General features: G+C 43.4%; 2 protein-coding genes across 2 annotated transcripts; both read left to right on the forward strand.

Annotated features, from left to right (window-relative positions):
• Nucleotides 1-2,811: 2,811 nt before the first annotated feature.
• Nucleotides 2,812-5,374, forward strand: LOC119300899 (ADP-ribosylation factor 1-like). The gene is made up of 6 exons (XM_037577801.1): nt 2,812-3,116; nt 3,846-3,916; nt 4,092-4,211; nt 4,629-4,747; nt 4,844-4,925; nt 5,118-5,374. Exons 1-6 carry the CDS (start codon nt 2,969-2,971, stop codon nt 5,121-5,123), a joined length of 546 nt encoding a protein of 181 aa, XP_037433698.1. The 5' UTR covers nt 2,812-2,968; the 3' UTR covers nt 5,124-5,374.
• An 873-nt stretch (nt 5,375-6,247) lies between these two features.
• On the forward strand, nt 6,248-11,705 carry LOC119300898 (bifunctional aspartokinase/homoserine dehydrogenase 1-like). Its single transcript, XM_037577800.1, has 12 exons — nt 6,248-6,467; nt 6,544-6,694; nt 6,869-6,946; nt 7,180-7,295; nt 7,413-7,466; nt 7,741-7,828; nt 7,917-8,009; nt 8,641-8,681; nt 9,523-9,576; nt 10,095-10,258; nt 10,501-10,570; nt 11,371-11,705. The coding sequence occupies exons 1-12, from the start codon at nt 6,354-6,356 to the stop codon at nt 11,503-11,505; spliced, it is 1,158 nt and encodes a 385-aa protein (XP_037433697.1). The 5' UTR covers nt 6,248-6,353; the 3' UTR covers nt 11,506-11,705.
• Nucleotides 11,706-11,943: the final 238 nt, after the last annotated feature.

Genomic DNA, 11,943 nt, shown 5'->3' on the forward strand with positions numbered 1-11,943 from the left:
AGATGTTGGTGGTAAGCAGTATGACTATCATCGCCCACAACTCTTTGTGTTCTACTCATGCGTATCATGCATAGACCTGGCTCGGATGCCACTATTGGGGAACATAGCATGTAATTTCAAAAATTCCTACGCTCATGCAAGATCTATCTAGGAGATGCATAGCAACGAGAGGGGGAGAGTGTGCCCACGTACCCTCGTAGACCGAAAGCGGAAGCGTTTGACTACGCGGTTGATATAGTCAAACTTCTTATCATTCCGACTGATCAAGCACCGAACGTACGGCACCTCCGAGTTCTGCACACGTTCAGCTCGATGACGTCCCTCGAACCCTTGATCCAGCAAAGTGTCGAGGGAGAGTTACGTCAGCATGACGGTGTGGTGATGGTGATAGTGAAGTGATCCGCGCAGGGCTTTGCCTAAGCACTACGACAATATGACCGAAGGTGTAAACTGTGGAGGAGGGCGCCGCACACGGCTAGGAATCAATGTTGTGTGTTCTAGCGGTGCCCTCCCCACATATATATAGGTGGGAGAGGGAGAGGGGCTGCAAGGGGCGCCCAAGTAGGAGTAATCCTACTTGGGCGCCTCCTCCAAGTCGGCCTCCCCCCTTCCATATCCATCGGAGGGGGAAGGAAAGAGAGGGGAAGGGGAAGGAAAGGGGGAGGCCGGATCTTCCCCGTTCCTTCTCCCTTCCTTCCTTTCCTTCTCCTCCTATTCATCCTATAGGGGCGCACCAACCCCTTTTGGGGCTGGTTTGTCCAATTCTTGGCCCATTAGACCCATATAGCTTGCCGGGGGTTGCGTGGAACCCCTTCCGATGACCCGATATGTACCTGGTACCCCCAGAACACTTCTGGTGTCCGAATACTATTGTCCTATATATGAATATTTACCTCTCGACCATTTCGAGACTCCTCGTCATGTCCGTGATCTCATCTGGGACTCCGAACAACATTCGGTCAACAAATCACATAACTCATATAATACAAAATCGTCATCAAACGTTAAGCGTGACCCTACGGGTTCGAGAACTATGTAGACATGACCAAGACACCTCTTCGGTCAATAACCAGCAGTGGAACCTGGATGCTCATATTGGTTCCCACATATTCTACGAAGATCTTTATCGGTCGTACCGCAATGACAACATACGTTATTCCCATTGTCATTGGTATGTTACTTGCCCGAGATTCGATCGTCGGTATCTTTATACCTAGTTCAATCTCGTTACCGGCAAGTCTCTTTACTCGTTCCGTAATGCATCATCCCACAACTAACTCTTTACTCACATTGCTTGCAAGGCTTATTATGATGTGCATTACCGAGAGGGCCTAGAGATACCTCTCCGATACTCAGAGTGACAAATCCTAATCTCGATCTATGCCAACCCAACAAATACCTTTGTTGATACCTGTAGAGCATCTTTATAATCACCTAGTTACGTTGTGACATTTGATAGCACACAAGGTATTCCTCCGGTATTCGGGAGTTGCATAATCTCATAGTCAAAGGAATATGTATAAGTCATGAAGAAAGCAATAGCAATAGAACTTAACGACCATTATGCTAAGCTAACGGATGGGTCTTGTCCATTACATCATTCTCCTAATGACATGATCCCGTTGATCAAATGACAACACATGTCTATGGTTAGGAAACTTAACCATCTTTAATTAACGAGCTAGTCTGGTAGAGCCTTACTAGGGACATTGTGTTTTGTCTATGTATCCACACATGTATCAAGTTTCCGGTTAAAACAATTCTAGCATGAATAATAAACATTTATCATGATATAAGGAAATATAAATAACAACTTTATTATTGCTTCTAGAGCATATTTCCTTCATGGGCACGAGGGTTAGATCGTGCTAAACTTTTTAAATGGGTCAAATTGTGCTAAACTTCTATGAGGAAGTCTAAAGGGTGATTTTGACCAGAAGTGGGTGTGTGAAAAAACATAACACACCCCTCACTCGCGACCCTTGATGGCTAAGGCGATTAGGGTTCCCTCTGCCTCCCGTCGGCGCTGCTACCAATCTGCTTCATGTCTTGTGGCCTTAGGGCCATGGAGGTGCGGCAAATTTTGGCCCTTGCCGGCGAGAGGGCTCCTGCTTCATTTTTAGGTGGTTTTTTTGTGTTTGGTTAGGGTCTGTGTTCTGCTCGAGAAGGCGACGCGGTGGCTCCCTAGAGAAGAAATAATGTCCTCTTCTCCCAACCCCCGTTTAGGTGGCGCATCTAGCATCATCGGAGAGCATGTAGAGGTATGTCTCCGGCGGATCTCGAGGGATTTGGTCGGTGTCGGTCTTCAGTGGATCTTCTTGGATAACGTCTTCGTTTGTGTGTTTACAGGTTGAATCCTTCATATCTACTATTTTCTGTCATCGGCGGCAGTAGTTGTTCTGGTTTGTTGGCCCTGTGGGGCCCTAGCACGCCGACTTCCACACTATCTATTACAGTGAGTTTTGTCCAGCTTCGATGAGGAAAAGGAGATGACGACGACGCACCTTCGGTTCGCTTCACGGCCTGAAATCATCGCTGGGTGATCTAAGGATCTAAACGTGTTTGTTTATTTCTGATATTCGTTGTGCTGCGATGATTGATGATGAATAAATTGAAGGTTTTCCTAAAAAAAAACACAAAGTGATTTTGGCCCAGTCCACGGCCCAGCTCCATCCCGCCGCCGGCCTTATTCAGCGGCAACTTGGTCCCACAAACCCCCTAAAAAAATCACGTAGGGGGCCCTCTCACATCTCGCTTACATGCTGGGTCCACCGGACGTCAGTCAAAACGAATCCTTCCGCCTCGCGTAGGACGCACGCTCTCCTCTTCTTCTCCAAAGGCAACCACACCTCCCTCTGCGTCTCCGTAGCCTCTACTCGCTTGTGCTTTGGGCGATTCCATCCAAGGACAGAAGAGGAGAGGAGAGGAGAGGAGGAGGCGGCGGAGGAGAAGTTTGGTAGGGAGATCGATGGGGCTGTCGTTCGGGACGCTGTTCGGGGCGCTGTTCGCCAAGAAGGAGATGCGGATCCTGATGGTCGGCCTCGACGCCGCCGGGAAGACCACCATCCTGTACAAGCTCAAGCTCGGCGAGATCGTCACCACCATCCCCACCATCGGTACCGATGCTGTTCGCCGCGCTGCTATTTTCTGCTTCCGGTTTCTTCCTGTAGCGCTCACGCTCACACGCCCAAATCGTATGTGCGGTGGAACCGCTGGCCGGGCTCGCATGAATTGCTTCCTCCGTTAGTATAGTATATACATGAGAAAAATTAGAACACTGAATTATCCATATGCTTTCTTTCACTTCTGTCTAATCTAGTGTGCTAGATTTCTGTGCTGGTAGCCTGGTACCAGTTCGGTTCTATACGAACAATTGATTTTGTATCTGTGCCAGTTGAACCCCCTATATCGTTTAGCTACTGCTTCTTCTGTCTGTGGTTGCCTGGTGCGTATGTTGAATCAAAGATTTTGGGATACTCTCATTCGGTTAGAGCTATTTTGTTAGGTTCAGCAGCTTAAGTTGCTATTAGAAGTTGTCCTAGAATCCGTATAGTCAAACATGTTCAGGTTTGCCAGAATAATAAGTAGAGAAAAGTAGCAATTTGCATTTCAAATCCAACCCGTTGGCAGCGATCCAGTCAGGGCCTTCTATTGCAATATGGCTCCTATTTCAGATGTTAGTTCTGTTAGTAGTGAAGTACCTGCCGAATTAAGGATGTTTGTACTTCTGTTAGTAGGGGTTAATGTTGTGGTTGCTTACTCATTGTTTTTTCTTCTTTTGGTTGGGAGGCAGAAGTAAGGATTATATCGCTGACGATATCGTTTTGACATTTTGTTTACACAAGGGTTCAACGTGGAGACAGTAGAGTATAAGAACATCAGCTTCACTGTTTGGGATGTTGGTGGCCAGGACAAGGTGAGGGTTTTGCTCTTTTCTTCTTCTTGGGTCACTCTTTGGCTGTTATTTCCTTGTTTGTCGTCACATGAATAAAATGCTAATCACCTGTTTGCAGTTACTAAAGCGTTTCATTGACAAAAGTCTATTTATGTAAAGACAAGCTGATGATTTATGTATGCCATTTTCAAAACAGATAAGGCCTTTGTGGAGGCACTACTTCCAGAACACTCAGGGCCTTATCTTTGTTGTTGACAGCAACGACAGAGACCGTATTGCTGAGGCAAGAGATGAGCTCCACAGGATGCTGAATGAGGCAAGTGCTATATATACCTGTTGAAATGTTGGACTGTGTTATCTTCTGTAGATGTGCGGTCTAATTTTTGGAAACTCATGTATTATAGAAGTATTAAACATTACATTCAGAGTAATGTGTAAAAATTTACAGCATGAAGAATCTTATCTTATTGCACATGGTACATGTACATCTTGTGGATATCAATAATACTGTGTCCCGGCAACTAGAATACTTTGCATGCTTTACATATGGTGATTTTGAGAACTTGATTTTGCACCATTTATAACTAATAAGTCTATATTATCATATACTTTGCTCACCTTACAATGGTATATCATTCTTTTGAATCTTATCTATGTCTGCCTGTGAAGTCAGTTCCCACAGTAATATTTTTTTTATCGAATTCCCTCGGTAATGTTTGCTAACTGTCACTAGGATGAGCTGCGCAATGCTGTATTGCTTGTTTTTGCTAACAAGCAAGATCTTCCCAATGCCATGAATGCTGCTGAAATAACAGATAAGCTTGGTCTACACTCTCTGCGTCAGCGACACTGGTATTTGACCCTTGCTGATTTTATACCTAGATGATAATTTTGCTAGTTGGAGAAGGCTTGCTGATAAGCTTGGTGTTATTTCCCATTCTATCACAGGTATATCCAGAGTGCTTGCGCCACAAGTGGAGAGGGTCTATATGAAGGGTTGGACTGGCTCTCCAACAACATAGCCAGCAAGGTTTCTATCTAACACTCAGGGCTGGAATGGGAATTTTTTTTTGTCAACTTTGCTCTGGTGTTTATTTTTGTGTTGTTCAAGTAGTTCAAGCCTTTCCCTGTGTGCGTTCAGCATAGTTGCATTATGACTTTGATGTTCAGAAATAAATGATGCATGACACTAACAAGTGCTATTTTGCTTGCGGGATTGCAGTCCTGAAGGCTTCCAATGGATTGGCAGGGCCGCAGAAGCAACTAGCGGCTGGACAAATGACTGGAATATGTAGGCATGTTAAAATGCTGCCAGAGTGTTGACATGTCTTTGTAAGCTCGATCTTTGAGCTGTTATCACACTGCTACTATGTTGTATCAATGATTGAATGTACACACGAGGAAACCCTTTATGCTATGTGAAAATGATACCATGTCAGGTGCTCCTGGCCTGAGCCTGATGAGTGATGATGATGATCCTGCCCTGGTTTTGTGAACCGATATGTATTCTGCACGTGATTAATCTCATTCCTTCTTATAATTGACCCGTGTCTCTAGTTAACGGACGTTGCTACGTGTTTGGTATCTGAGGATTATGGCAATCTCGTTTTGGATAAGCTGGTTTTGCAGATTTGCTTGGGGTTTTCTCGCAAAAAGAATTGGTTGTTTTTTTTGGTTTTATTACTAGAGTTTGTTGGATGGTTAAAATGTAGCTATAATCACACCCCTTATTTTAAAGCAAAATCACAACATAATTATTGGACCTCTTTAGCCCGCGAATGTTCACTACTGGGGGATGGCATTTGCGAATGTTTATTTATGGCAAATTCTTTAGAATATACATGGCAATTTCCTTCAGAAACACGTGACAAATTATGGCAACAAAAGGATTTTGCTGTGAAAGATTGCTGTGTTCGCTGAAAGGAATTGTCATATTCCCGCTGCATAAAACCCGGTGACAAACGTTCGCAAATGCCATCCCAGCAAACGTTCGCTAAATTGCATTGCTACCGTATTTTTTCAGAAGAATCACAACATATGTCAGCGACTACGGCGCGAATCAACCTGTGGTTGAATTGGTTAGGTGGACAGTGGTATCCCCAACCCACCGGGGTTCAAATCCTGGTGCTCGCATTATTCCTGGATTTATTTCAGAATTTCCGGCGATGCGCTTTCAGTGGGAGGAGACGTTCCCGTCGATGACGAGGCGCCTAGGGTGATTTCGTAAATTTCAAGATGATATGCCGGCTCAGTCTCTCAGAGGTGCTGATAGGGGTAGGAAATGTCAGCGACCACGGCATACGACTGGGCCATGCCGCGGTAGGTAACAACGTTGGTGTGGTACGGCCCAAACGGCCGAACCCCCAACGCAGCAGCTAAAAACTCTGCTGCCGGCGCTAGGAACACTCCCGCAGCTCCTCTCTGGACGAGACGAATCGAAGCCGATCCGAGTTTCCAAATGCCGCAGGCGCAGGCTAGGGCGGTCCTGCCGGTGGTGCTCCTCGGCTGCGGCGGCGTCGGCCGCCACCTCCTCCGCCACATCGTCTCCTGCAGACCTCTCCACGCCAACCAGGTCAGGTTCATCCACCCGCCGCTTTCCCCTCCCCGATTCGGCGGCGCTCATGCGTGCTACCTGCTTCTGATTATAGGGCGTCGCCATCCGGGTGGTGGGCGTTGCCGACAGCTCCTCGCTGCTCGTCGCAGACGACGTCCGCGCCAGCGGCCTCGATGACGCGCTCCTCAACGACCTCTGCTCCGCCAAGTCCGCCGGCTCGCCCCTGTCCTCGCTGCTCGCTCGCGGTATGTAAAGTTTCATTCCATCCGCATCGATCCTTATGTTGCGGCGCGAGTGGGTACGGCATTCATCAGAATACTATGTGTAAAAAATACGGCATCGATCGGAGGTTAATCTACTTTTCTTCCCGTACATGCAATGGAATTTGATGTATGCTTGGATTAGTTGTGGAATTCCAGGGCACTGTCAGGTGTTCAACAAGCCGGAGGCAATGGGGAAAGTAATCGATGCTGCTACCATGCTTGGAAGAACAACCGGTTTGTTAATTCTGCACTCTGTTGCTCATAGTACTGTATATCAGACAACACACCAACCCATTTTCCCTCGCACACCATATATTATGCCTGCCACGTTATTTGCTTCAATCAATAGAAAACATAAAAAATGAAGATCCCAGCTTTGCTCTGTGTGATGATTTTGGTGATACTTTCCTGTTATCCATCTACTGATCTTCTTTACTGCTTGTGTTACACTTGAACACTTTTTGCAGGTCTGGTGATAGTTGATTGTTCTGCAACTTATGACACTGTTGGTGTGCTGAAGGATGCCGTGGATCATGGATGCTGCGTTGTTTTGGCAAACAAAAAACCTCTTACATGTGCTTATGTAAGGCCATCTTGACGCCTAGTCTTACCAAGTGATGTATAAGATTCACTGGTTTATATTCAGTCAATGAGATAAATTTCATATGTGCTTTACCTGATTTGCTTGCTTTTTGTGCAGGAGGATTTTAAAAAGTTGACGTCCCACTTCCGTCAGATAAGATTTGAATCTACTGTATGCACAAGCTACTAGTAATCATTTCTTGATTTCTTGCTCTTTTCATATTGTATATTTGGTCATTTTTTTGTGAAGTATTCTGATAGTTTGTTCATCACTCATGTTCATACATTATTCTTGTTCATTTTATGTCAAAAAGATATTGTGACTGGACTGCAGGAGTCAAACCATGTATATTACATTATCTTATTTGGTTCTTTCCACTGTTTATTTGATATCTGATGTTTCATTACAAAGGACATCCACCAATCTTTGCAATTCTTACTTCCAGGTTGGAGCAGGTTTGCCTGTAATAGCTTCTGTAACCCGCATTATTGCATCTGGAGATCCAGTTTCCCGAATCGTTGGCAGTCTGAGTGGTACATAATTTGTAGCATGCTTGTTATGATAATGCAGTGTTTTACAAATAACAATACAATACACTCTTTCCTTAATACACTATTGCAGGTACACTTGGCTATGTGATGAGTGAGCTGGAGGATGGAAAAAAATTTAGTGAAGTTGTGAAAACTGCCAAGGCTCTTGGTTATACAGAACCAGGTCTAAAAGATGTATACTCACCTCATATCTGTCATCATGATATTTATATATGTCTAGTTGTTTACCATTGGTCAATGAGAAGAAAATTACGTTGATACTATAAGCTTATTTCCAGGAAACTATGGTACGTAAGTAAAAGATAGTTGTATAGTTGTATCATTGGGTTGGAAGGAGAATGGATAATTTTATTCGGACTGAAGCAATATGTTGCTACATTTATCTGTATTATGCCATATTAATATATATAGTTCTTCTAACAGACCGCTGTTTGATGAGTATATGGAAAATTGGTAAAGCTTAGACTATAGGATGGAAATATACTGATGTTCTCTCATGCTATTTTTCTACTTCTCATTAGTAAACTTTAGAAATAAAATCTAAAACATGCATTTGTGGTTGTCTTAAGGCATGAGGTTTTGGAACGTAGCTATAGGCCTGACCTACTTTACTAAAAACACAAGAAATCAGAAAAACCAGTTCACTAAATGAGTTATATTTTTGTGTTTGACTTTTCTTTGTGAAAGCATGCTAAAAGTGAATATACTTTGGTTTTTAACTAAGGACTAGGTACTTTGCTTAACTTATGCTTTGCATAGGAAAGTGCATTTACCCTGCTGTTTATTTTTTGTAGATCCACGTGATGATCTCAGTGGGATGGATGTGGCTAGAAAGGTTAGATAGCTCACGTCTCTTCATGCATTGAGTTAGTTAGCTGTGTTCTACTCATGAATATCGACATAGTTCACTTTACTTGTGTCTTTGTTTAGCCTTTGGCAGTATTTTTCTTCTTCTGTTAAGTGAAGTAGTGAACTGATATGTATATTCTAACTGCTGTTGCATGTTACTTTTGATGAGTTTATGTTTTATTGCTAGGATCCGATAGAAAAAAAAAACTTAACCAGTACAACCAAATACACAAAATGCCCATCCAATTCAAACAGGACAGGCCTACTTTATCTTACTTACTTACTTACGAAGCCTTTTATCCCAAACAAGTTGGGGTAGGCTAGATATGAAACCCTTTCACGAGGACTTCCCAGGAGGTCACCCATCCTAGTACTACTCTCGCCCAAATGGGTTTCATACCCAAAAGACTGGCTAGTTTTTACGTTGGCTCGCCAAGCCTATCACAACCCTTAGATATGAAACCCTTTCACGAGGACTTCCTAGGAGGTCACCCATCCTAGTACTATTCTCGCTCAAATGGGTTTCATACCTATGGGACTGGCTAGTTTTTACGTTGGCTCGCCAAGCCTATCACAACCCTCCTCCTTTACCCGGGCTTGGGACCGGCTATGCCTAGAAGACATAGGCGGAGTTGACAGGCCTACTTTATCTACTTATCCTATTTTGAATTTAAATACCTTCACCTTCCGGATAGCCATTTATATTTGGTGTACATCAAATAATATTATGTTTCTCTAGAAAGGGAACTTATGTTCAGGTTTCAAATGTTTAATAACTTCCATTTGATCCTTTTTTAATTTGTCAAACATATTCGGTATATGTGCAGGCGTTGATCCTAGCTAGGCTTCTCGGGCAGCAGATCAGCATGGAGAATATCAATGTATGCCTATCTAAAATACTGTTCAGCAATTTGAATTATTCTGTTGTGCTTGTTTTTGTACAAACATGGTTCCTTGTGCACGGAGTGCTGTTTTTCGTTGTTATAGCTTAACCAATATGCATGTTCCACCTTACTCTTAGTCTGACTGTTCACAAACAATCAAGTAGCTTCTGGGTGAATCAATTCCTTTCCAAATCACTCTACTTGGCGATAACTTGCTTCATATATTCATATGCTGGCACTTAGTTTTTAATTCATAGGACTTCTCTTGACTACTAGGGAGTAGATTAGATAACATGCTACAGTTTGAAAAACTACCCTCCAATGCCTGTAAAGATATTATTTGATTGATCCAATAGTTTCCGTTTTTATCCTAAAAAAATCATTGCTTGTTTGAGTTCCTATTTTTGCCGGAAAGCTGCATCATATATACTGTCCTACATTTTAGTGTGGAAATTTGTGTAACTGAATAGGTACTCTATACTATTTAGATGAGCTAATTTTGTAGTTCTCTTCAGGTTGAGAGTTTATATCCGAGTGAGTTAGGACCTGAGGTTATGCCCACAACGGATTTCCTTGAGAGTGGGTTGGCAAAACTTGATGAGACGATTGAAGCAAAGGTCAAGGCAGCATCTTTGAGGGGAAATGTTCTGCGCTATGTTTGTGTCATTGGAAACACAGGGTATGTATCCTGCCCAATTTGATGGGCATTGTGCATTGTGCAATGTCCTTTTGCATCATCACTCAGTGCTTTTACCTGTACATCAAAACCTCCAATCTATTCTCCAAAACTACATCAGTAATTATTTTCTGCTCATTTGCTGAAATAAAAAACCATGATGTTTGTTTGACATTTTCTTTAAATGCTTATTTTGTGCATGCTGGTAGGTTAGTCTCAATGTTCTTGATATCCCCATTTTGTAGGTGCCAAGTGGGCCTTCAAGAGGTCCCAAAAGATTCTGCACTGGGAAGGTTGAGGGGAAGTGACAATGTGGTATGTTATATTTTTCTCTTTCTTGCTCGTTCATTGTCATATGCCACTTCTCTGTCAGCAGCCTTTTTTTTCGAAATGGAGGCATGAGATTTCCCAAATCCATTAAATAAGGAGAGAATAGAGTTTAGAGTTTTACAAAGCACCCATAAAAACGGCATGACACTTACTCATGAAAAATGATAGGCCCTAGTTTCTTAGCGCCTGCGGTAACCCAAAGCTTGGCCTCAATGATGGTGCTAAGAAGGATTGGCGGCGGGACACACCTGTTGCAGAACATCCAAGCATTTCTTTCGTTCCAGATTGTCCAGAGACAAGCATGGTGAGAGAAGCCATAGCCTGCCTATTGGGTCTGAGTAGGGTTTCTTTTGCCTTCCACTAGACGGGCCAGTATCTTGTCAACCCTTCCAGACCATTAATTGATGCAAAGAATGCTCTACCTTTTACTGGTTGCATTGCCCCTTCTTTTTGGTGCAGTTGACAATTTGGGATAAACTTGGGATAAGCAGAGGTACACTAAAAGTACCGAAGTCAGTACTGCTTAAACTGGCTTATAATGTGCTAGAAGCAGTTTGATTAAAAATCTCAGCTTCTACTAGTTTCCATAGATATCTTTTGGAACAACAGAGAATCAAGTCTTACATGTTTTAATGTTCAAAGTGGTGCTGACCCATGAATTATCAAATCAATTAGCGTCCTGAATGTTTGGTCTCCAATTTTTTTGCTCTGCTACTTCGAAAGTTCACCTTTTGTTTTCTGAAAACCAGTGTCTTACCTACAAATGCATCATTTCTCCTGATCAGGTGGAGATATACAGCAGATGCTACGAGAGCTCCCCGCTGGTGATCCAGGGTGCAGGAGCCGGGAACGACACCACCGCTGCAGGAGTTCTCGCTGATATAATCGATCTCCAAGATCTTTTCCAGACAAGAGCGTGATTGCCTTGTTTTAGCACCAAGGAGTTTGATTATTGCGTTGTATATGATCGACCGTAATGTCCATTGAACTGAAATTGGTTTTTGGCGTTTGAGGTTGTATGCACATTTTCGGTCATGTTTGGCTGCTGTTGATGTTCAGAGTTGCCATGCGTTCGTGTCACACGTGTAGCACTTATCAGGGTTCATAATTTTTGCTTTTTGGTTGGCTGTTTCGTTCGCGGTGGTACCAGCCTGTTTCGTTTGGCCGACCCGGACACACGCCGTGCCAAGTTGTTTCGTTCACGGGACTCGGGGTAGGCGCATGCGGCCGGGTCAGTTAACGCGAGCCGGCTTGGGTGCATACATTAAAATGTTGCATGTATGTGCTTAAATGTTGCAACATTTTTTTGCTTGTTTTTCTCATAGTGCAGGAACAAGTGCTGCATACCGATTCTATTT

This window comes from Triticum dicoccoides, chromosome 5A, assembly GCF_002162155.2.
Source record: "Triticum dicoccoides isolate Atlit2015 ecotype Zavitan chromosome 5A, WEW_v2.0, whole genome shotgun sequence".
NCBI classification, from domain to species: Eukaryota; Viridiplantae; Streptophyta; class Magnoliopsida; order Poales; family Poaceae; genus Triticum; species Triticum dicoccoides.

What these genes read in the sequence shown, in the direction of transcription:
- LOC119300899 (XM_037577801.1), top strand. Translation starts at nt 2,969, where the DNA reads ATGGGGCTGTCGTTCGGGACGCTGTTCGGGGCGCTGTTCGCCAAGAAG. An exon ending in TCCACAGGATGCTGAATGAG is followed by an intron (nt 4,212 to 4,628) that starts GCAAGTGCTATA and finishes AACTGTCACTAG; the next exon opens with GATGAGCTGCGCAATGCTGT. An exon ending in TCTCTGCGTCAGCGACACTG is followed by an intron (nt 4,748 to 4,843) that starts GTATTTGACCCT and finishes ATTCTATCACAG; the next exon opens with GTATATCCAGAGTGCTTGCG.
- LOC119300898 (XM_037577800.1), top strand. Translation starts at nt 6,354, where the DNA reads ATGCCGCAGGCGCAGGCTAGGGCGGTCCTGCCGGTGGTGCTCCTCGGC. An exon ending in GACCTCTCCACGCCAACCAG is followed by an intron (nt 6,468 to 6,543) that starts GTCAGGTTCATC and finishes TTCTGATTATAG; the next exon opens with GGCGTCGCCATCCGGGTGGT. An exon ending in AGATAAGATTTGAATCTACT is followed by an intron (nt 7,467 to 7,740) that starts GTATGCACAAGC and finishes TCTTACTTCCAG; the next exon opens with GTTGGAGCAGGTTTGCCTGT.